Source organism: Coloeus monedula, assembly GCF_965178545.1.
Source record: "Coloeus monedula genome assembly, chromosome: 26".
NCBI lineage: Eukaryota > Metazoa > Chordata > Aves > Passeriformes > Corvidae > Coloeus > Coloeus monedula.
The window spans coordinates 3946454-3967133 of NC_138806.1; the positions used below are offsets into that span (position 1 = coordinate 3946454).

The 20680-nt window shown below is 62.5% G+C and overlaps 1 protein-coding gene across 3 annotated transcripts; it reads left to right on the forward strand.

Moving 5' to 3' along the window:
- Nucleotides 1–210: 210 nt before the first annotated feature.
- Nucleotides 211–17719, forward strand: LOC309582345 (junction plakoglobin). Of its 3 annotated transcripts, none has more exons than XM_082297442.1 (15): nucleotides 211–237; nucleotides 9630–9862; nucleotides 10812–11065; nucleotides 11293–11531; nucleotides 11949–12150; nucleotides 12562–12706; nucleotides 13076–13179; nucleotides 14159–14497; nucleotides 14883–15038; nucleotides 15167–15286; nucleotides 15447–15597; nucleotides 15721–15842; nucleotides 16101–16140; nucleotides 16475–16642; nucleotides 16877–17719. In XM_082297442.1, exons 2-14 carry the CDS (start codon nucleotides 9637–9639, stop codon nucleotides 16618–16620), a joined length of 2244 nt encoding a protein of 747 aa, XP_082153568.1. In that variant the 5' UTR covers nucleotides 211–237; nucleotides 9630–9636; the 3' UTR covers nucleotides 16621–16642; nucleotides 16877–17719. The 3 variants fall into 3 exon arrangements, with proteins under 3 accessions (XP_082153568.1, XP_082153569.1, XP_082153570.1); XM_082297443.1 differs by lacking the exon at nucleotides 211–237 and adding an exon at nucleotides 389–445; XM_082297444.1 differs by lacking the exon at nucleotides 211–237 and adding an exon at nucleotides 426–488.
- Nucleotides 17720–20680: the final 2961 nt, after the last annotated feature.

A 20680-nucleotide genomic window follows, 5' to 3' on the forward strand; every position in this document is an offset into this window, starting at 1 on the left:
GCCCCGCTGTCCAATCAGCTGCGGGAGGGGGGCGGGGCGGCCGCGCCCCCGCCAATGGGGAGCGGATAAACACCTCCGGCGGGGGCGGGGCCCGGCGGGCCGAGCGGTTGATGGGCGTGCGGGGGAGCCAATAGCAGCGGGGCGGCGCGGGGGCGGGGCCTGCGGCGGGCGGGGCGGGGCGCGGGGCGCTGCTCGCCTTTTGTTCGGGCAGGAGCGGGCGGGCGGCGGAGAGCGACGGTGAGCGGGGCCGGGGCATCGGGGGTCGGGCGGGGAGGGACGGTGAGGGACGGTGAGGGGGGGCTGGCGCACCGAGCACGGGGAGCGATCGTGAGCGAGGCCGGCGCACCGGGCACGGGGAGCGACGGTGAGCGGGGCGGGGCACCGGGCACGGGGAGCGACGGTGACTGGAGCCGAGTCAGCGAGCATCGGGCGTGGGGAAGCGACGGTGAGCGGCGATAGGCCAGCGGAACCGGGCAGGGATCGCTCTGGTGAGCGGGGACGGGTCCGGAGGACCGGGCTGGCGGAGATCGCGGCGGGGAGCGGTCCGGTGAGCGGAGTTGGGGCGGCCGGAACGGGGCCAGGGCTGTGGCCATCGGTCGTTCCGGGCTGAGCTGCACCGGCGCCGTGCGGGTTGCGCCGTGCGGGGCTGGGGAGCGGCCGTGTCCGGGGCGGGGAGGACCCGAGTGTCCGGACCGCGCAGTACCGTGCGTCCCGGCTCGGCTCCGATGCCGCCGTCTGGGGCAGGGCTGCCCGTGAGCTCGGCCGGTCGCGCGCGGGGCCAGTTGGGCGGGTCCCCGGGGCTCCCGTGGGCGGCCGGGCTGCCCTGGGCTGTCCCAAGCCCTTCCCAGTGCCGCGGGAGCCAGTTTAGGAGTCGCGGCTCCGCGCTCCGGTGCGAGGTGGCGACTCTGTCCCCATCCCCGGCCCCGCCCGGAGCTGCCTCTGGGCGGGCGAGGCCCTGGCACGGCGCTCGCCCGGTGCTGTGGGGCTCTTACGCAAACTGGGCTGCTCCGTGCCCAGAGTCACACCTGGGGACACCGCGTGCTGTTCTCGAGGCCACCGCGGAACGCCTCGGCGTCGCCGTCCCTACCCGCGGGGCCGGGGCTACCCTTCGCCTACCGCCGGGCATGTGGGATCTGGGGGCTGAGAGGGCAGAGAGGGATGCGGGTGACCTGACATCACCCAGACAGCCCCCCGCGGGTTAGGGGTGCTGGGCACATTGTGGACGGGGGGTCCCAGCTGAACCCCTGACAGCGGATATCCGCACCGGGAAACGGCGGGGGGAGCGAAACTTGGCTGTTCGTCTGATGTTTAGAGAGGAGAGAGCGCTCTAATTGCGTTCGCTGAGTGATTAGCTTAATTAATCAGGTTTACAGCACAGATGAAAGGATAATGCTGAAATGTTGCTGGGAGTTGCCCGGAGAAGGCAAACGTGGGCTGTCATACGGGCAACGAGGGGAGACGTGTGCTGGGAGAGGAGCGTGAACGCTCAGGAGGGCACGCCTGCTGCTGGGGACGGGACAGGGTGACCTGCACCACCGTCGTGCCTGCACGGGTGTGAAGGCGTCAGCCTGCACCCTCTCCAGCCAGGCTGTAAGTCCTCGCACCCCCGGCTTCCCCGTAACGCTGTTGGAGTGCCTGGGTGAGTCCCATGTCTGGCTTGATGTTCCCTTTCAGCTTCCCCATACCAGAAGGGTGGTGGGGGCTGGGGACGCCCCGTGTCACAGCCCCCTCGGTTGCTTCACCTCCTGCTCCAGCCCACGTCGTGCTGGTTTTGGCACTGGTGCCAGCCCCGACGCTCGCGGGTCTGGTGTCCGTCTGCCATCGGCTGGTGGGGAGCCGGGGGCGCAGCGTCTCGCTGCCAGCTGCCGCGGGGATGGGGCTGGAGCGGTGCCGGGGGCGTTTGCTCCGGGCTGTCACCGCATCCAGGGCAGGTGCAGTGTCCGCGGGGGCTGCTCCAGGCTCCGCTCTCGGAGTGTCCGGCCCAGCCGGAAACGGCGATGGGAAAATTATAGGGGTCCATTTCTGTGTCCTTGTCGGTGTCGGAGCTGGCTGGAAGGGTGCAGGGCACCCACTGGAACTGTGTTTGCACATCTGAAGCCTGTGATCGCTCATTGTTTTGGAGGATTTCCTTGAAGTGCCATGAAAAACGCATTTTACTGCTAATTTGGCTTAAACAAGTTGGCCATCAGGACGGGGAGGCACAGAGCTCCTGGCCGCGGTGGCTGCTCCCTCCTAGCACCGTGGCTGCTGCGCGGGAGCAGGGACAGCCGTGGGTCCCCAGGGCTCAGGGCGCTTGGGGAAGGTGGGGCGGCCGCGCGGGGCCCTCCCTCAGACAATGGCGTTACATTCTATTGTCTGGGCGATGTGCCGTGTCCTTGCCGGCTCCAGGAAGCGCGTTCATCCCCGGGGGTGGGGGGGGAACGAGCCGGGCTGCTGGGAGGGGTCTCCTGGGGCTGGGTGTGCGAGTAGTTTGTGCAGCGTGCCTGGAGCCTCCGCGGCAGCGCGGGTGAGTCGTGGCCGGGCTGCAGCCGGGGACCTTGGGGAATGTCCCCTGTGGTCCCGGTGCCGCATTTCAGTGTCTCATTCGCTGCTGCCCTAATCCCATTAACTCACCCCTTTGTTTCCCCCACCTGAAACCCTTACTCAGCCCTCGCAGCCGGGCAGGCACTGCGGTACAGCTGCACGGCTCCTGCAGCTCAGCTCGTTCCCGGGAGGACGGTTTCCCTTCAAGACTGTGGTTTGGTGTGGGAGCGCTTGATGGGATTTGGCTTTTTATCACACTTCCAGATCTCCGGGATTTAAGACGGCGCTTTTGCCGGGCGCGCTGCCGCTCGCAGATGGCAGAGCCTGGGAGCGAAGCTGCCCTTGGCCCCGCTCTGCAGGCTGGGGGAGCAGAGCCTCTGCGTAGAGAACTTGCAGAACTTTAATTGCAGCATCTGTACCGACGCTTGTGCTGGTTTTGAAGGTTTAAATTAGACTGGTTTCTAATTAACAGAAGTTAAAAAGAAATGTAGTATCTATTACAGTAGTAAAAGCCTACCTCGGAATTCAGATGATGCTTCCCCAACTAGACAGGGTGTGTGGGCACCCAGCATCACTCAGAGCTGGGGGTAGGTGGTCACTCTCAGTCCTGTGGGGTGTCCGAAGTGGGTCTGTGTGAATGGAAACAGCTGGGGATGGCAGCTCGGGAGGACACCAGGGCTGCGCTGGTGCCTTGAATCGCATTCTCTTCTCTGAGAGGGCTGGTTTTACGCCTCTTTGCTCATGGACACTATTTGATGAAGTGGTGGGCAAGGCGGTGGGAAGGTGCAGCCTCTCCAAAAAGGCTTAAAACTTGACCTGAACACTAGGTCTGTGCTTAAACAGGGCTGGCTTTGCAGCCACACCCGGCTCGTCGATGGCTTCGGGGGGGGAGGTGAAGATGTTTCTATTTAAGCAGAGATTTGAAATACCCTTCTAAATACACCAGCCTCGATGGGTTCTGCTGCGGCTGCTGGCGGGCCTGGAGGCATCCTGGCACGCCTTGGACTCTCGGCTCCGGAATCGCTTTGGAAACAAGGCAGGAGCCCTGTGCCGCGGCTGCCGGGGCTTGTCGGGCAGCCCGTGACATCTGTGCTGTCTGTTCCCAGCGAGTCCTCGGCCTCCTTCCCAGACCCGGGGCTGGTGGCAGAGGAATGCTCGGTGTTTTCCCAATATCCCACGCTTGGCTGATCAGACTGGGAGGGGGTGGCAGTGGCAGTGCCCTCCAGGGGGGCTGCCCCGGTGCTGTCGAGGGGCACAGAACCTGTGGGGTGGGTGCGCTGGGGTCCTGTGTGGCTTTTGGGGGTGGGTGGCTGGACAAAACGCGGGGGGGAGAGACCTTTGGCTGCTGGCAGAGCCTGCCGTAATCGTGGTGACGCGCGGGCAGAGCCCTGGTGACAAATCATTAACTTGCTCCGACAGGCCGGGTGCTGACGGCTGTTGGTGATAATTTCTTGTGAAGCGTCTGAACTTTGCAGCTGTAATGCAACCGGATGGAGAAATTAAGCCGGGGCTCAGCACCTCTGTGCCCCTCCCCACTGTCCTGGTTCCTCTGGCAGGGCCAGGTGGCAAACCCTGTGTCCTGGATGCCGTGGCTGGAGCTGGGAACAGCCTGCAAGGTCCAGAGCCTGCAATTATAGTGTTCTTAAAGAACAACTTGTTCTTTGTGCTCATTGAAACAAAATAATGATTTTGATTTTTTTTTATCCAGATGGAGTAATTGTGATTAATCTCACCATGCCAGTTCGCCTTTCCATGGACAAGTGGCAAATTCCCATCTTTCCCTGACATGATTCTAATGAAATGGGCAAACTCTAACTGAGGAAGGGATGAACCCGTGTGGGTCATCCTGCTCCTGGTGCCTCTGCAGCTGGAGATGTCTGTGCCAGCAACTGGGGATGTGGGGAGGGGGATGCGCTGCCAGAGACCCCACAAGGGGTCTTTGGCAGGTGAGTGTCCGTGGGAAAACCTTCCCTGGGCTCAGGGTCCTGCTGTGGGCACTGCCCCTTGCACAGGAGCGGGGGGTGGGTGTCATGCCCAGTGCTGTGCGTGCGCTTGCAGTGGGAGAGCACTTGATGGATAATACTGTGTCGTTTTGTGATGTGACGTGCCAAAACATCACAGCCTGGGCCTGGCGTGTGCTGGAGCTGTCAGGAGCTGTTAATTCAGGTGCGGGCGAGGCATTTTGGGGACATGCTCTGGGTTGATGGAGAGCATCAGCTGAGCGCAGCAGGTCGTGGCAGAGTTGCCGCCTTCTGGGGCTGCTCTGCTGCCAGAGCCTGGTCAGGGTGTGCAGCACCCCCAGTAACAGGAGCTGGGACTTTGCATGGGACATTCAGCAGCTCAGATGTAACAACACCATGGTAGATGAAATATAAAAAAGGTTTTAGAGCCCCCTCCAGTGAAGGAGCCTGGATCTGAAGCTCCTGCACCCCACGGCCCTTCTGAAGTGCCCCGAAGTTGTCAGAGCTGATGGGGCAGCAAGGAGACATTCTGGACCTGGGAACATTCATGCACAAAGGCCATGGGCTCCTTTGTGTGCAAGGCCAGGCCAGTGGTTTTGCCTGCTCTAACGAGAGGCTGATCCCCCACTGCTGTCTCCTCCTCATTAAACTTCAAGCTGCTCTCGTTCTCCTTTGAATTCTTCCACTCATCTTCCCTGTAAAGCCCCATTGAAAGGGCTCCTGGTGCCGGGATCTGACTCGAACGCTTCCCATTGATGCGGGTGAGGTCTTGACAAGCTCCTTTCTCTGTCTGCTCCTGCTGTGTGTTCCTGAGGATCCTCTTCAAAATCACTGAAGCTTTTGTACAGCGTCTGCAGGGGCTTCGTTAGCGGCTGCCCCAGCTTCGTCAGCCCTTGGTGTCGCTTCAGAGCAGCTTTGGCCAGGGGTTGTGGGTGTTGGGGGACTTCAAGGTGCATCTCTTCAGAGTGCATCAGGCTCTGCGTGCCCTTGTCTGTGGGAAGACTCTGCTGTGGCTGCCGAGGCCAGGGCTGTCTGAGCAGGCAGTTGCTAATCCCCGGCCGCTCCAGGAAGGGGGGACCGGAGATGGCTTGTGTGTAGCGTAAGTGCTTCTAAAATAGAGTCTTTTCTTGTGCTGCATTTATTGAATTGCCTTAACTGCCTCTTCCCTTTCCTTAAAAACCTCAGTGACTGTAATTGCAGCCACTTGCACGCTCCCACCACCGAGCTCAGCCCCTCACATGCTGCGGCTGCATGAGGGGCCCCCCCAGTACTGTTGCACTTTGCTCCTGGAGGGTGTGAGTGAGGATGGGGCTCTGGGGGGGCTCCAGCAGCCCCCTGCTGGCACCCACACTTGCACGTGATGAGCTCAGGTTGCCCCTCACACCCACTGACCCTGGGACCCAGTGCCTGGTTCTGCACAGCCCCTGCCTGGGGCTTGTGAGTGTGCCCTGTGCCCCCCACCTGCTCCCTTTGGAGTGACCCCACATTGAGGATCACAGCTGCTCACCCCAGGGACTGCTGCTCCCTGAGAAGCCCCTGGGCAGTAGATACTTCTGCATGAAGCAGTGCTCATGGCTTTCCTGCTGCTGTTCTGGGCAGCTCAGCCCTGTCTGCCGGCTGTGTCCTGCCTGGTGAGGCTGAAGGCTTCACAGCAGCTGGTGAGAAGGACTAGGCAGGCCTGGGGCTGCATGTTTGCCAGAGACTTCCTCCGCAGACGGTGTCCCGGGGGGCCGGTGCTGCTTGGACGCCGATCAAATGGCTCTGGGGGCGGATGAGCCGCTGGCCGGTGCCCGACAGCCGCGGGAGCTTCCTCTGCCTTCCTGGCTGCGGGAAGTGGTGGGAGAGGGATTAACCTTTTCCTGGCAGTGCCCTGCTTGAATGACTGAAGCCCCTGCCTGTCCTGCATCCCATGGCTGAAGCCCCCCAGGTATCTTGGCCCCTTCCCTAAGATAGGGTGGGAGCAGGCTGGAGATTCTCCCCAAACCTGTTGTCCCCTCTGAGGGGTCCCCCACATCTGCCCCACTGTTTCCTGGGGGATTTTCTCACTGTTCCCAGGAGCGAGTCATGTTTCCCTGGGGTCCAGGTTTGTGTGGAGTGGGGCTCAGGTGAGGTCTGGTGGCACTGTTCTGCCCTCACTGTTCTCCCCTTCCTGCTTTGCCAGCCTGGGGGGGGGGGGAAGATAAGGGCTGGGCTCAGCAGCAATTGTCCTGCCCACAGGCCTGATGTGGGAGGGCTGGAGCCCACCCAGACATGCCCCCTGCTTCATGGCTGACCCTCCAGTGTGGGTATTTTCACGTGTGCCTGAAATAACTCCCTGCTTCTCCCTCCTGCATGAGGGTCCTGCCCAGCTACAGCACTTCCCTAGAAGCAGTGCCAGGGAATGGGTCCTGATAAGGGGAAGCCAGGTATAACCATCATGCTGGTGCTGCTGTCACTGAGTCTGCTGAGGAGGAGAGAGGACACCTGAGGACAGAGCCAGGCTGTGGAGGATGGGGGAGAAGCTTGTGTCAGTGTCTGCCCCTCACTGGGTGATGAGCAGGGCACGCTTGTCACAGGGTTCAGAAAATGTCACTGCTCACCATAGGAGTGTCTGACATTTGCTCCGCTGGCCCTGTCAGCTCGGGTGCTGTTGGCCTCTCTGGTCCCTGTGGTGATGAGCAAACGCTGTTAGGGGGATGCTCAGGGGAAGGACAAATGCTGTGTTTAGTGAAGTGCCCGTGGCTCCTGGTCCCGCTCTCCTGCTTGGAGCTTGTCTGGGGCCGATCACCAGAGCTCATGTCTGAGCTCGAGGAGCTGTGCTGGCTTTTGATGTCCCTGGGTGCCGCGGTGCAGACGGAAGGGGTGGCTCATGCATAATGCAAGGCTCTGTATGGTGTCTGAGCCCAGCTGCTGGAGGTTTGGAAAATTAAGTGCCTGTCTGATGCCTGTAAATTTTGGAGTGGATGTCACTGCTGAGCAGTGGTGCAGCAGCATCAGCCCCTGCCAGATCTGTCTTGCTGCTGCCCGGGGTCCCTGCCCCGGCTCTGGTCGTGTGATCTTTTCTCTCCTCCTGCCCACCTTGTCCAGGTCAGCTTTCCAGTGTTTGCCTGGAGTGTTGGGGCCCTGTTGCTGGGGCTCTGCATGTGGGATGGGTGCCGGCTCACCCAGCTCCTGCACCGTGGTGATGTGCCCTGTCAGTGCCACAGAGCCCTCTCCTGCCTACCACTTCCACACTTCATAAGGCATGACTATTGCTTCTCTTTGAGCTTCCCGACACAATTTGGAGACTCTGCCAACCATGGCCGGGATGAGCCAGCTGAAGGACTTGCCCTCCCAAATACCAATGCAGCAGCACACAAGTGCGGGTGTGCAGCACCGCGGCACTCCCAGCTCGGCACTGGGGCTCTCCCGGCCCCTCCCTGCTGCGACGCGGGGTGGGGAGCAGAGTTGCCTCTCCTCTCGCCCCTGGCACCATGTGTCACACGCTGTCCTGCCCCACTGATCCTGTCCCAGCTCCCACCCGCCGCGGGAAGGCCCTCCATCGCCTGACCACCGTGCATTATGCACAGCCCATTATAGCTGCTCTGAGTCTGCCAGTGCTGCTTGACAGCTCAAAAAAAAATATCGGATTGGCAGGAGCAGCGCCCTGCCGCGGCTCCGGGAAGGCGGCTGGGGCTGGACGCGGGGGGTTGCGGGATGCACCCAGCCGGGGGGGGGACGAGCGTGGCGGGGCTCCTGATTCCCATCTGGCCGCTGCCCCCGCGAATGAGGGCTTGGGATTCCTCCCTGCGAGCGCCGGCCTGTGCAGCTGCCGAGGGCTCAGCCGCTCCTTGGGAACAGCCGGCAGCGGTGGGACGAGCCGTGCCAAGCCCGTGCGCGCCGTGCCCCGCCGGGACGCCCCACGGAGCCGCGTCCTCGGCCACCACCCGACGCCCTGACTCAGCCGCCGGCCTGGCGGGGGGCTCAGCTCCGTCTCCTCGCTCCCCCAGGAGGGTGCTGGGGCCCGAGGCTGCCGCCCCAGCCCGGCTGGTCCCTGCGGGTTCCGTGCTGTGCCCGCGGCTGGAGCGGAGCCAGGGGCGCGCGGCCGCCCCGGTCCAGCCCGGCGCAGGAATCGGGGCCGGTGCAGGTGGTAATTAGGCTGTTTGGAAGTGGGTGCTGCTGCGCCCAGGTATGCCGGGCGGCAGCTGCTCCCTTCGCTGCTTATCGCCTCTGAAACTCTGACTCATTCCACTCCTGCGCGGCCGGGAAGGGATAGGAATTCTGGCGGGTGCCTGGGTGATGGGTCAGCGGAGGGCTGGGCGGGTGCTGTCTCCGTCCCTCCCTCCCTGCCTGCCTCTGACCCTCCCTCCCTGCCTGCCTCCATCCCCCCAGGCCGTGCCGGAGGCCTGGATGCAGGGCTGGTGACTCACAGCCCTGAGTGAGCTCAGGCATTAATCCGTGAGCCGTCCTCCCTCCCCTTGTATCCCCAAATTAAAGACAAGGGAAGCCCAGCCCTGCTTGCAGCAACCTTGGCTGGTTTGTCCTGAGTGTTGGGATGTGCCGGGCTGCCCTGTCCCAGTGCTGAGTGGGGAGTGCCCAGCCCCAGACCACACCGTGGGTGCCTGTGGTGCTGGGCACCCATGGGATAGCTGAGCCAGTGGCTTTGCCTGCTTATTTTAGGTGCTTTAGGAGTGTCCCAGGAAGCTTCTAAAAAAGTTCATTTTATACTTGGAGCTCCAGCCATATGGAGCTTGGAGCTCCTGGCGTGTCTCCAGCTCTTTGCAGGTCCTGTCTCTGGAAAGGGGTCTTAAAAAAGCTCGTGGGCAGCCAGGGGACCCTGGAGCTTGTGGTGTCCCACTGTGCCAGGCAGAGCCTGCCCACACCTTGGCCGAGGCAGTGGTGAGACACGGTGTTGTGAGACACAGCACTGTGAGATGCAGCCACGGTTCATGTCTGAACACGAGCAACAAAGTGCTGAGCTTTGGGTTCGTCATCCCGGTGCCGCCTTTCATCTCCTGTGGGGGAGGAGGGCAGATAGGGATCGGCTCCATCTGCTCGTGGGCTGCACAGGGGCCGGCTGCTGCACTGGGGGCTGCCGTGCCACTCAGGGGCAGGAGAGGGGCAAGAGGGTCCTGTGGTAACCTGGGCTCTCCTGGAGATGTAAACTCTCCCCTCTCCACCCCGCAGAGCAGCCATGGAGGTGATGAACATGATGGAGCAGCCGATCAAGGTGACGGAGTGGCAGCAGACCTACACCTACGACTCCGGAATCCACTCCGGCGTCAATACGCAGGTGCCCTCTGTCAGCAGCAAGTGCCTCGGGGACGATGACGAGGTGTATGGGAAGCAGTACACCATCAAGAAGACGACCACCACGAGTTACTGCCAAGGAGGGAACCAGGGCCAGAGCCAAGCGCAAGGTAAGGGGCTGTGGGGCACATCTGCGGGCTCAGCTGCTCAGCTCCTGCCTTCCTCTTCCTCCCCCGTAGCCATGCTGCTTCTGGGCACTCTTCCACGCTGGCTTCCACACCCTGGGAGTTGTTGCTGCCTAAAATACGCTCCCTCCTGTCCTCCTTCCCAGCGCCGAGAGGCTCTCGCGCGGGGGTGGTGCAGCCAGCCTGCGCTGGCGCTGAGCTGCGCACACATCCGAGCGCGCCAGCGGGTTGGCTTGAGATGGGAACAGCTGATCCCGGCCCACAGATCTGCCACCTGCTCTACTGCCTGTCTGCCTGCTGGGAAGCCTGTCCCAGTGTGGCTGCCAGAGCTGCCAGTGTGTGCCGTAACACCGCGCCGCTGCCACGGCTTCTCCCGCTGAGGCGAGGACGACACAGAGCCGCAGCCTGCAGCGAAGGAGATGCTTCCCCCAGCTTTATCCCCTCAAAGGGGGCTGGTTTGTTCTGCTTGCCTGTGCAGTTCCCTGTCAGCAATAGGCCCTGGAAGGTTTATTTGCCAGCTCCCGCGGGGATCAGAGTCCCCCACGGGACCCTGTGCCGTCCCTTTGCTGCAGAGGTGGGGACCATGGGTGGCTACTGCAGTATCACACCTCAGCATCCTCTATGGGGAAGGCCTCAGTGTTCTCCTTTTTTCCAGTGCCAGCTGGTCCCAAGTTGCAAATATCCTTAATTTTTTAATTAATGGGCCTTGTGTGACAACTGCCTCATCATGCTGCCTAATTGAGTGTTGTCTTATCTCTGTGCTGCCGTATCTGTTTACGCTTTGAAGCTCCAGCTCTGTGCAGAGCGTGCTGGGACTGCTGACGTGGCCGGTGTTGCTGCGCTAAGCTCTTGCTCATCTAGTTGGGATTGGGAAGCAGGGCTGGGAGCGCTGCCTGGAGAGAGCCTAACGCTGCCTCCCTGTCCACCCCTGCAGCGGACATGGAGGCTCAGCTGGCCATGACCCGTGCCCAGCGTGTCCGGGCTGCCATGTACCCCGAGACAGTGGAGGACCGCTCGCTTCTCATCACCACCCAGCTGGAGGGGCAGCAGACCAATGTGCAGCGCCTGGCAGAGCCCTCCCAGATGCTGAAGTCAGCCATTGTGCACCTCATCAACTACCAGGATGATGCTGAGCTGGCCACACGTGCCATCCCAGAGCTCACCAAGCTGCTCAACGATGAGGACCCGGTAAGGAACTACGTTTGCTGTATGTGTCTCTGGGCTTTCAGCTGCTGCACAGAGGGGCTCCCATCCCTGTCAGGCTCTGTGGCCGTGTCTATCTCCTTCCTCTTGGCCAAACTCCTGGTTGCCTCCGCCCTGCACCAGCACTGAGCCCACCTCTGCCCACCCATGTCACCTCACAGCCTGTCCTTGCTGTGGGACCTCTTCCCACGCGCTGGCTCCTCTCCCTCCAGGTGGTTGTCAGCAAGGCAGCCATGATCGTCAACCAGCTCTCCAAGAAGGAGGCGTCGCGCCGCGCGCTGATGCAGTCGCCGCAGATCGTGGCGGCCGTGGTCCGCACCATGCAGAGCACCAGCGACCTGGACACCGCCCGCTGCACCACCAGCATCCTGCACAACCTCTCGCACCACCGCGAGGGCCTGCTCTCCATCTTTAAGTCTGGTGGCATCCCAGCCCTCGTCAGGATGCTGAGGTACACAGTGGTGGTGGGGACTCCAGGGGGGATGGCAGAGCCTGGCAGCCCCTCCTGGGCTGGGAGCAGAGGAAGGGAGGGCTCATGCTGCCCTCAGCATGGGTCCTCCTGCTCACCAAAACAAGGGAGTGGGAGACTGTGAGCCTGTGAAAACCCCTAGGGTTTGCTGCATAAGGAGCCTGCATGGGGGCAGGAGGAGGGGAGCAGCTACATCCCCCCCTGCCCTGACCACAGAGATGGGGCTCAGGCTCTGACGTGTCCCTTCCCTGGGGCCATGCAGCACGGTGGGCTTGCATGGGGCCTTGCTGAAGGGTGTTGCTGGATGCTGGGCTCGGGGGCAGCCCTGGGAGCTCTACTGCAGCCTGGTGAGTTTGGTGTAGTTCCTGCACTGATGTGGTGTGTGCTGCCCGCCCGCAGCTCGCCCGTCGAGTCGGTTCTCTTCTACGCCATCACCACCCTGCACAACCTGCTGCTGTACCAGGAGGGGGCCAAGATGGCCGTGCGTTTGGCCGACGGGCTGCAGAAGATGGTTCCCCTGCTGAACAAGAACAACCCCAAGTTCCTGGCTATCACCACTGACTGCCTCCAGCTGCTGGCCTACGGGAACCAGGAGAGCAAGGTGGGATGGGGATCCCAGACTGACTGCGGCACGGGGAGGGCAGCAGGGGGGTGGTTGCCCAGCTTTGCACCTCACAGATCTGCAGGAGGCAGCGGTGGAGACCCCACCATCTCATGTGTCCCTGGCGAGGTGACCGGAGCATTCCTGCATGCCAAGGGGTTGGAGCTCCTGCCTGGCTTGTGTCCTGGCATGAGCTGGGGAATCCGGAGAGGGAGTCCCAGCAGCCCAGGGCTGCCACACCCCAACCCTCCATTCTCAGTGCCCCATCCCTGGAAGCGTTAAAGGTCAGGTTGGATGGGGCTTGGAGGAACCTCATCTAGTGGAATGTGTTGCTGTCTGTGGTGGAGGGTGGAACTTGGTGGTCTTTAAGGTCCCTTCCAACCCAAACTGTTCTGGGATTCTGTCTTGCAGCTGATTATTTTGGCCAACGGAGGACCCCAGGCCCTGGTGCAGATCATGCGCAGCTACAACTATGAGAAGCTGCTCTGGACCACGAGCCGCGTGCTCAAGGTGCTGTCGGTGTGTCCCAGCAACAAACCTGCCATCGTTGAGGCTGGTAAGAGAGGCTGGGGCAGAGCTGCAGGAGGATGGATGGTGGTGTCAGGGTGATGTGGCTGAGGACGTGTCCTGCCGTGTGTCTGGGGGATGGGCAGATGTCTGGCACAGCCGGGTGAAGCCACCTGTGCTGGCCTGGATTCCTGCTGGGAAGGCTACTGAGGCATGTTCCTGGCACTGTGTGTGGGCAGGATCCATCCTGGCTGTCCGAGAGCTCTTCACACACCACGTTTGGCCTCTGCCAAGCCATGAGACTGCTCCATGTACAGGAGCATTGGCCAATGCCCAGCCCATGCAGCCCTGCTGCCGCTCACTCGTCCTCCTGCTGGGATGGCTGAGGGTGCTCACAGGGCTGTCCCCTTCCCTGCAGGTGGCATGCAGGCATTGGGCAAGCACCTGACCAGCTCCAGCCCCAGGCTGGTCCAGAACTGTCTGTGGACCCTGCGGAACCTTTCTGACGTGGCAACCAAACAGGTGAGTCTGCGGGACCCCTGGCTGTGCTTCAGCGCCGCGTTTCGGAGCCGTGGCCGTGCCGGGTGCTGGGCTGCTCATGCCAGGCTGAGTCCAAAGCTGTGTGTTCCCCGTTCCATGAGCTGCAGCAGCACGTGTGCCTGGCGGGGTGAGGGGATGCCCCTCTGTGCCCAAGTTACCCTGCAGCAGGGCTTGCCCTGCCTCACAGTGGGCTGCTCACTGCCCGTGGCCCTGCCAATGCCAGCTGGCTGCCAGCACTCCTGCGTGTCCCCAGTGTGGGGCCGAGGCCACCGCGGTCACTCAGCGGGTGTCACCGGAGTTTGCTCTGGCTCGGGAGCCCTGTCAGCCTGGCCTGGGCTGGCTGCCTGCCCGGCTCCTGTGGGAGCTGCCAGCAGAGCAGCTGCCAAGACTGTTGTGCCCTGCAGCCAGTGCAGAGGTGACCCCAGCCCTGCTCTGGGTCTGCTCTCCCAGCCCTTTGCTGCCTCCTGATGAGTTTTCCCATCTGCTGGGGCCGCTCCATGTGGATTAGCTCTGATGCAGCCTGGAAACTATTTTGGCTGTCATAGAACCATCCCTGGCTCTGATGACTGAAGGGTTGAAGGAGGACGTGGTCGTGGCGCTTTAACTCCTTCCTGTCCCTCTGTTGGCTGCTGGCCAGCATGGCCAGGACTGGGGTCACTCTGTCACCGTGTGGGGAGTGCTGGCGGGGGCATGGGAAGTGTGATTCCAGCAGGGAAAAGCTGCTGGAGACATTAAACTCTGAGTGAAACTGCACATGTCAGAGTGGCTGGGGCTCACCGTGAAGGAGCAGCTCCAGCTGTGGGAGATGGAAAAGGAGCTGTGGGGGGATGGAAAAGGAGCTGTGTGGGAGTCAGGAACACCGCCCGTTGCTGCCTGCTGGGGGCACGTGGGGCCAGATGCAGGGCTGCAGCTTGGGTCTGGCTGTGTGTGCTGCTCTCACCTCCCATCCCCATTCCTGCAGGAGGGCCTGGATGGCGTTCTCAAGATCCTGGTGAACCAGCTGAGCTCTGATGATGTGAACGTGCTGACCTGTGCCACTGGCACCCTCTCTAACCTGACCTGCAACAACAGCAAGAACAAGACACTGGTGACACAGTCAAACGGGGTGGAGGCCCTGATCCACACCATTCTGCGGGCAGGTGACAAGGAGGACATCACCGAGCCGGCCGTCTGTGCCCTGCGGCACCTCACCAGCCGGCACCCCGAGGCCGAGATGGCGCAGAACTCGGTGCGGCTCAACTACGGCATCCCTGCCATTGTCAAGCTCCTCAACCAGCCCAACCAGTGGCCACTGGTTAAGGTAAGGGGCCAGAGGGAGGTTGGGGGCAGGATGAGGCCGGTGCCTGGGCTGGAGCGAGCCCCTGGCTGCTGTTCCGTGGTGGGATGGGCTGCTGAGGGGGTCAGCAGCTGGTGCCGTGCATGGAGTGATGGTGGCTGCTCCTGTTGGGTCATGTCCCTGACAGTGGCTGATGATGGAAGTGGCTCGTGCCCGGTGCTCGTTGGAATCAATGCTCAGCCTGTGGAGGGGATGGATCCAGTGCTGGGCACAGCTGAGTCAGCCTGCACCACAGAGGGGATGGGGTGGGACAGATGGGGAGGGGTCCAGCCAGTGGGTGTCTTGGGGAACACATGCTGTTCTGACCCACAGCTGAGACAAATATCTTCTCCCTCCTCCTCTCCTCCAGGCTACCATAGGCCTGATCCGCAACCTGGCCCTGTGTCCGGCCAACCATGCCCCGCTGCAGGAGGCTGCTGTCATCCCCCGCCTGGTCCAGCTGCTGGTCAAGGCTCACCAGGACGCCCAGCGACACGTGGCTGCCGGCACACAACAGCCTTACACGGTGAGTCCCCACCCCCCTGCCCTGCTCCCAGCACAGCCTGGCACCCCAAAACCCAGCCTGTCCCCGGGGGTACTCTGTGCCCACACTTCAGGTGGCTGTGCCCTGGCTGAGCTCTTGTTCCCTGGCAGGATGGAGTGAAGATGGAAGAGATCGTGGAGGGTTGCACAGGGGCACTGCACATCCTGGCCCGGGACCCCATGAATCGCATGGAGATCTTCCGCCTCAACACCATCCCTCTCTTCGTGCAGGTCAGGCCTGTGGGGACACGGGGGCTGCACTGGGCCACCTCCTGCCCAGCCTGCACAGGGAGCTGCAGCCCTGGGCTGATGGCCCCATGGATCGGAATGTGCCCAGAGCACAAGGGCTCCTTGCTGGCTGCTTCACACGGCCACTGATCTCTCCTGACAGCTCCTGTACTCGCCGGTGGAGAACATCCAGCGCGTGGCAGCCGGCGTGCTGTGTGAGCTGGCCCAGGACAAGGAGGCAGCAGATGCCATCGATGCCGAGGGGGCCTCGGCTCCTCTGATGGAGCTGCTGCACTCCCGGAATGAGGGCACAGGTGAGTGCTGCCATGCCAGGGGCTGTGCCAGGGGCTCTCCTGGCACCATCCCAGCTGGGGTTTCTGGGACTCTGGGCTGTAGGGATTGGCAGCAGGAGCTGAGGCTGCTGCCAATCCCTACAGCCACCTATGCGGCCGCTGTGCTCTTCCGCATCTCGGAGGACAAGAATCCTGACTACAGGAAGCGTGTCTCCGTGGAGCTCACCAACTCCCTCTTCAAGCATGACCCAGCAGCCTGGGAAGCGGTGAGCATCCCAGCAAGGTCTTTTCTCTGGGGAAGCCAGGGCCTCAGGGGATGGCCCCGTTCTGCTTCCAAAAGCTGCTGCCAGCACCTCCAGCCAGAGCTCAGGCAGTAGTGACAGTCAAACAGTGGGAGGTGGGAGGTGGGTGGGCTGTGGCCTCAGCTCCTGGGTCGTGGCACCCACTGGGACAGGGCTTGCCACCACATGGCCCCTGAGCATCGTGAGCATGAATCCCTTCAATTGTGCCACCTTCTTCCATAGGCTCAGAGTATGATCCCCATCAACGAGCCCTACTCAGATGGTGAGTATGGCTTGCAGGCTCCCCGTGGGCTGGGTTTTGGGGGGGCAGTTGCCTCATGTCACCAAGGCAGGCTGGTTTTAGAACCTCTTTCAGGTGGCTGCCAGTCAAGTGCCAGCCCTGTCTGCTGGGGATGGGGGGTACACGGTGGGATGCTCAGCTCCCAGGGAGCACACACACACAGCTGGTGCCCTTGGGCTAGGGAGTGGGGGGTCCCTTTTGCAGCACCACTTGTCACATGCTGCCCCGGGCAGTGGGGTGGGGGCGAGGAGGTGGCTGAGATCTGGAGAAGTCTTTGGCCGGTGGGAGCTGAGGTTGCCACATCCCTTCCCTGCAGAGCTGGACCCTGGTTACCGCCCCATGTACTCGGGTGACATCCCCCTGGACCCCATCGACATGCACATGGACATGGATGGGGACTACCCCATGGATGCCTACAGCGACGGCGTCCGAGCGCCCTTCGCTGACCACATGCTCGCCTAACCTGCCCGCAGCCCCGCACCAGGTACCTGCCAGCGCACCTGGGACGTGGGCTCAGCCCTGCGGCGGGATGAGTGGCTGGGGGAGGCAGGGCTGGCTGATGGCACCTGGCATGCTGGAGGGTCCCTGATGCCGCCACGGGGTCCCTGGCGCTGCCGTGGGTCAATGTCCCCATCAGCTGTGGGCTCAGGGGGTCTCAGGCTCTGGTCTCCTCCCAAATCGCCCCTCGGTGGATGACAGGAGTTCTCTGCCACTGCAGGTGTTCTCTCCATGCAGAAGAGGGTGGCCCCAGAGCTGAGCATTCGCGAGAAGGACTTGGGAGACAGAAGTGCCTGAGAAGACAAAACTTTTCCATTCCCACGAGAGGTTTTATTTTTCGATTTGTTTTCTTCGCTGTGGGTCTGTGGAGAAGGTCCTTCCTCCTGGGACTGCTTCGAGCACCTACTGCTGCATCCAGCATCCAAGATACTGTTTCTGAAGCTTTAAAACACAAACCCTGCACCGTTAGTGATCTTTCTTTGGCAAAATAGTCTTTTCTATGAATATATATTTCTTTTTTATTTTTAATATGGTGCCAGCGGCTTTTGCCGTCTTTAAGTTTGTGCTTTCTAACTTCCCCATGATTTGTTCTGCGTGTTAGTGTTCTAGGAGAGGAATCTGACATGAAAAAACCCTTTGCTTCCTGCAAACTCCAACTGAATCAGGCCAACCCAGAGTTTGCTGAAAGCAAAGAGTCCGTGTCCCAGGACCTTCGGGGTGTCTGAGGTTTAATTCTTTCCCATCAGCCACTGGGAGCTGACTTCGTGTCCCTGTCCTGCCAGTCCCCATAGAGGAGTGACTCCAGCATTAGGAACTGTGTCCTTGTACCGATCTTTGTTGCACATTTTAACCCGTTTCCCTTCTCTTTGGTGAGTGGTGTGTTTCCATCCCCTCCTCCCTTATCTAACGCATTTTTTAAAGAGGCTTTAGATCTGATGGTGGTTTAACACTCCAGCTGGAAAGGGATGGACAGTTACTGGAGTGTGGGTCAGGAATGGAAGATTTTATTATTTCTGTAAGTTGTTTTTGTATAGACCAAAGCAAAGAATAAAATAACCCCTGCAGCCCCGTGCTGCCCTGAGCCTGTTCTTCTGTCGGCTGGGGACGGTCCCTCGGGGCAGCCAGGGGAAGGCGAAGCCATCGCCCTCTGTGGGCCCATGGTGAGTCCCTCCGTGGGGCAGAGGGCTCTTGGTGGGCTCATTCCCATGCTAGGCACCTGCTTTGCCTGGCCATGGGCCCGGGCTGCCACAGAGCATGGCAGGACACCGAGGTTCATGTGCTGTGCTTGGGACAGGAGCAAGCGGGGACAAAGCAGCAGGAGCTGGTCTGGGACGTGGGACTGGGGGGAACATCCTGCCTGAGCTCAGCGCCGTGGCCGCAGCCAACCCCAGTGCTTGGGGAAGTGGATCTGCTTCCTGCCGCAGCCCGTGCCAGCACCAGCCATGAGCAAAACAACAGCTGCTTTCCGGGCAGTCCCAGCAGAACCCAGAGCACTTCCCAAGGGCAATGGGTCTGGGGTGGCTCATGGGATGAGGCTGGGGGCCAGACAGCCCTGGGCCTGCTGTGGCTGCTGCCAGAGCAGGAGACAATCAGTGACAGGCCTTGGCTCCAGCCCTGTGCGCCGGGAATGGGGGCCTGGGCCCCACCTTGTGGCTCGCAGTCAGCCCTGCTGCGGGTCACAGGGGTGTTCCTGCTGTCAGCTCTGGCTGTCCCCAAAGGGCCAGCGGGTTTGGAGATGCCCCAGAACATCTGTCCTAGGAGGGGTCGGGTCCTGCAGCCATCCTGGAGCCATGGGCAGGGATGTGCCCCCCGCGCACGTTGGGGCAGGAATGCACGTCCCGGTATCCCCAGTCCCACTGCGGCAGAGCTGCCAGGGGACATGTCCGGGATTGTTGGGGGAAGCGGAGCCAGAGCACACCGGGACCAGAGCAACCGGAGCTGCTTGCGGGGTCCTCAGGGAGCGGCATCCCCGGGTGGGCTCCGGGAGCGGTGGGACGGACCGCGGGTCCCGACATCCTCGGCCGCGCTCCGCACCTGCCGGGGAGCGGCTCTCGTTATCGGCAGGGCCCGGGAGCGATATCCGAGGGCTCCGCAGCCACGGCCGCGCCAGGAGCAGCGCCCAGCGTGTGTGGGGATTCCCCGCCCTGGGAAAAACCCGGCATCTCCCGCACTCCCGGGCGCACCGAGCCCTCGGCTCCCGCGGTGTCCCGCCCCACCTCCGGGGCGCACCCGGTGCCCGCTGTCACCGGGTGCGCTCTGCCTCCGGCTCTCATGGTGTCCCGCGTTCCCCCAGGCTGCCTTCGGGTACCCCAAATCTCCGGGCAGCCCCGGGCCGTGCCCAGCCGGTCCCCACCCGTCCCCTGGGAGTGTCACAGAGGGCGGCTGCCGCAGCCCCCGGAGAATTTGCCTCGTCTCTCCCCTTCTCACGGCGCTCAGCCGCTCCGCGGGAGGTGCCCGGGCAGGAGCTGCAGGACGGCACAGGGCAGGGCAGGGAGCAGCAGGCGCGAGTCTGCACAGGTAACCCGGGGCGGACTGAGCCGGGACCTTGCTCCTCCTGGCCCCTGTCCCATCGGTGCCGGGAGCACCGTCCTGCTCTCGCCCAGCTCCCGTGGGGCAGGTCCCCGGGTCATCGGCAGCCGAACGCTGGTGGAGGGGGGACAGTGGGGTTCGGGGTCAATGGGAGCGGGGGGCGATGGGAGCAGCGGGCGATGGGAGCTGCTCGCACGTGTCTGAACAAGGTTCCCCCGGGGAGAGTGAATGTACGTGCAGGAGCTGGGCCAAAAGCAGACGCAGGGCTCTGGCACTCCCGGCTGAGCTGACTCACCGGCCGGGCTCCCTCCCCGGAGCCAGCGGCAGCGCGGCACCTACACACGGTGGGTCCCTGTCCCTCTCTGGGGAGAAGAGGGTCTGAGGGCTTGGGGCTGGGGAGCTGTTCTCCTGGCATCGCGGTGCAGGATTGGGCCCCGAGGTCTAGCGGACCCAGTGCCATGGGGCAGAGGACTGGGGAAGGCTGTGGGTGTGCTTTGGGAGCTGCATGTTGCCTCTCGCCGTCCCTGTGTGCCGGGGGGGTGCAGGGTGGCCTGGTCTGGGTGCTGTGCATGTGGCAGCGACACATTACTGTGCCAGGAGAGAGGGCAGCAATGCCCTGGCATGAGCCTGCAGCCAGGAACGAGGGGCTGCTGGTGCCACAGCCCCCACGGGGAGGTGGTAGAGGTGGGAGCAGGGGTAGAGATGGGGCAGAGGGCTTGTGTAGAGGTTCCTGCCCCACAGGGCAGAGGGGCAGCAGTGCCAGCAGTGGCTGCAGCCCGAGCCAGTGCCACTGGAGGTGGCAGGAGAGCAGGGATATGCTGGATTTATGGCCCGTCTCATGATGTGTTTATGGTTGGATTGGGGCAGCCGCAGATGCTGCCCAGCCCTGCTCTGCAGTGCACGGCAGGTCCCCGCTCTGCATCCTGGTGCAGACAGGGTGGAGGTTCACAGGTGGACTTTGCTCTTCGAGGTGGAGCTCCCCAGGGCTCTCGCTGGCACCACTCCCGTGTCTGCCCATTGCCGGGAAGCTCGACAGCTCCTTCCCTGTTCGCTCCACAGGCAGCGACCCAGCAGGAATCCCCGTGGCGGGGCAGGGTCCTGTCCTGTCCGGCACTGGCGCTGCTTTGGTGCTGAGCCCCCCGCGTCACGTAGCAGCCACCGCAGAGCAGGTACGCTGACCCCTTGCCTCTGCTAAACCTGCCCCATATCCAGGGGCGGAGCTGAGCTGTTCCCACAGCTCCCCTGTCCCAACGGCAGGGATCAGGGACACCTGAGCCCTGGAGATGCCGTCCGGCCCCCGGGCTGGCAGATGTTTGTCCTACGGCAGGATGCTGGGGGATATGGGGGTTCAGGATGCGTCCCTGATCCCTCGAGCATCACCCCAACAGCTCCTTCCCCCCAGGCAGAGCCGGAGAAGGGACTCTGCTGCCCGCCAGCGCAGCTCCAGGGAGCCAGGGCGGACGGTGCCTCTCCCCATGGCAGCCAGGCCCCCACA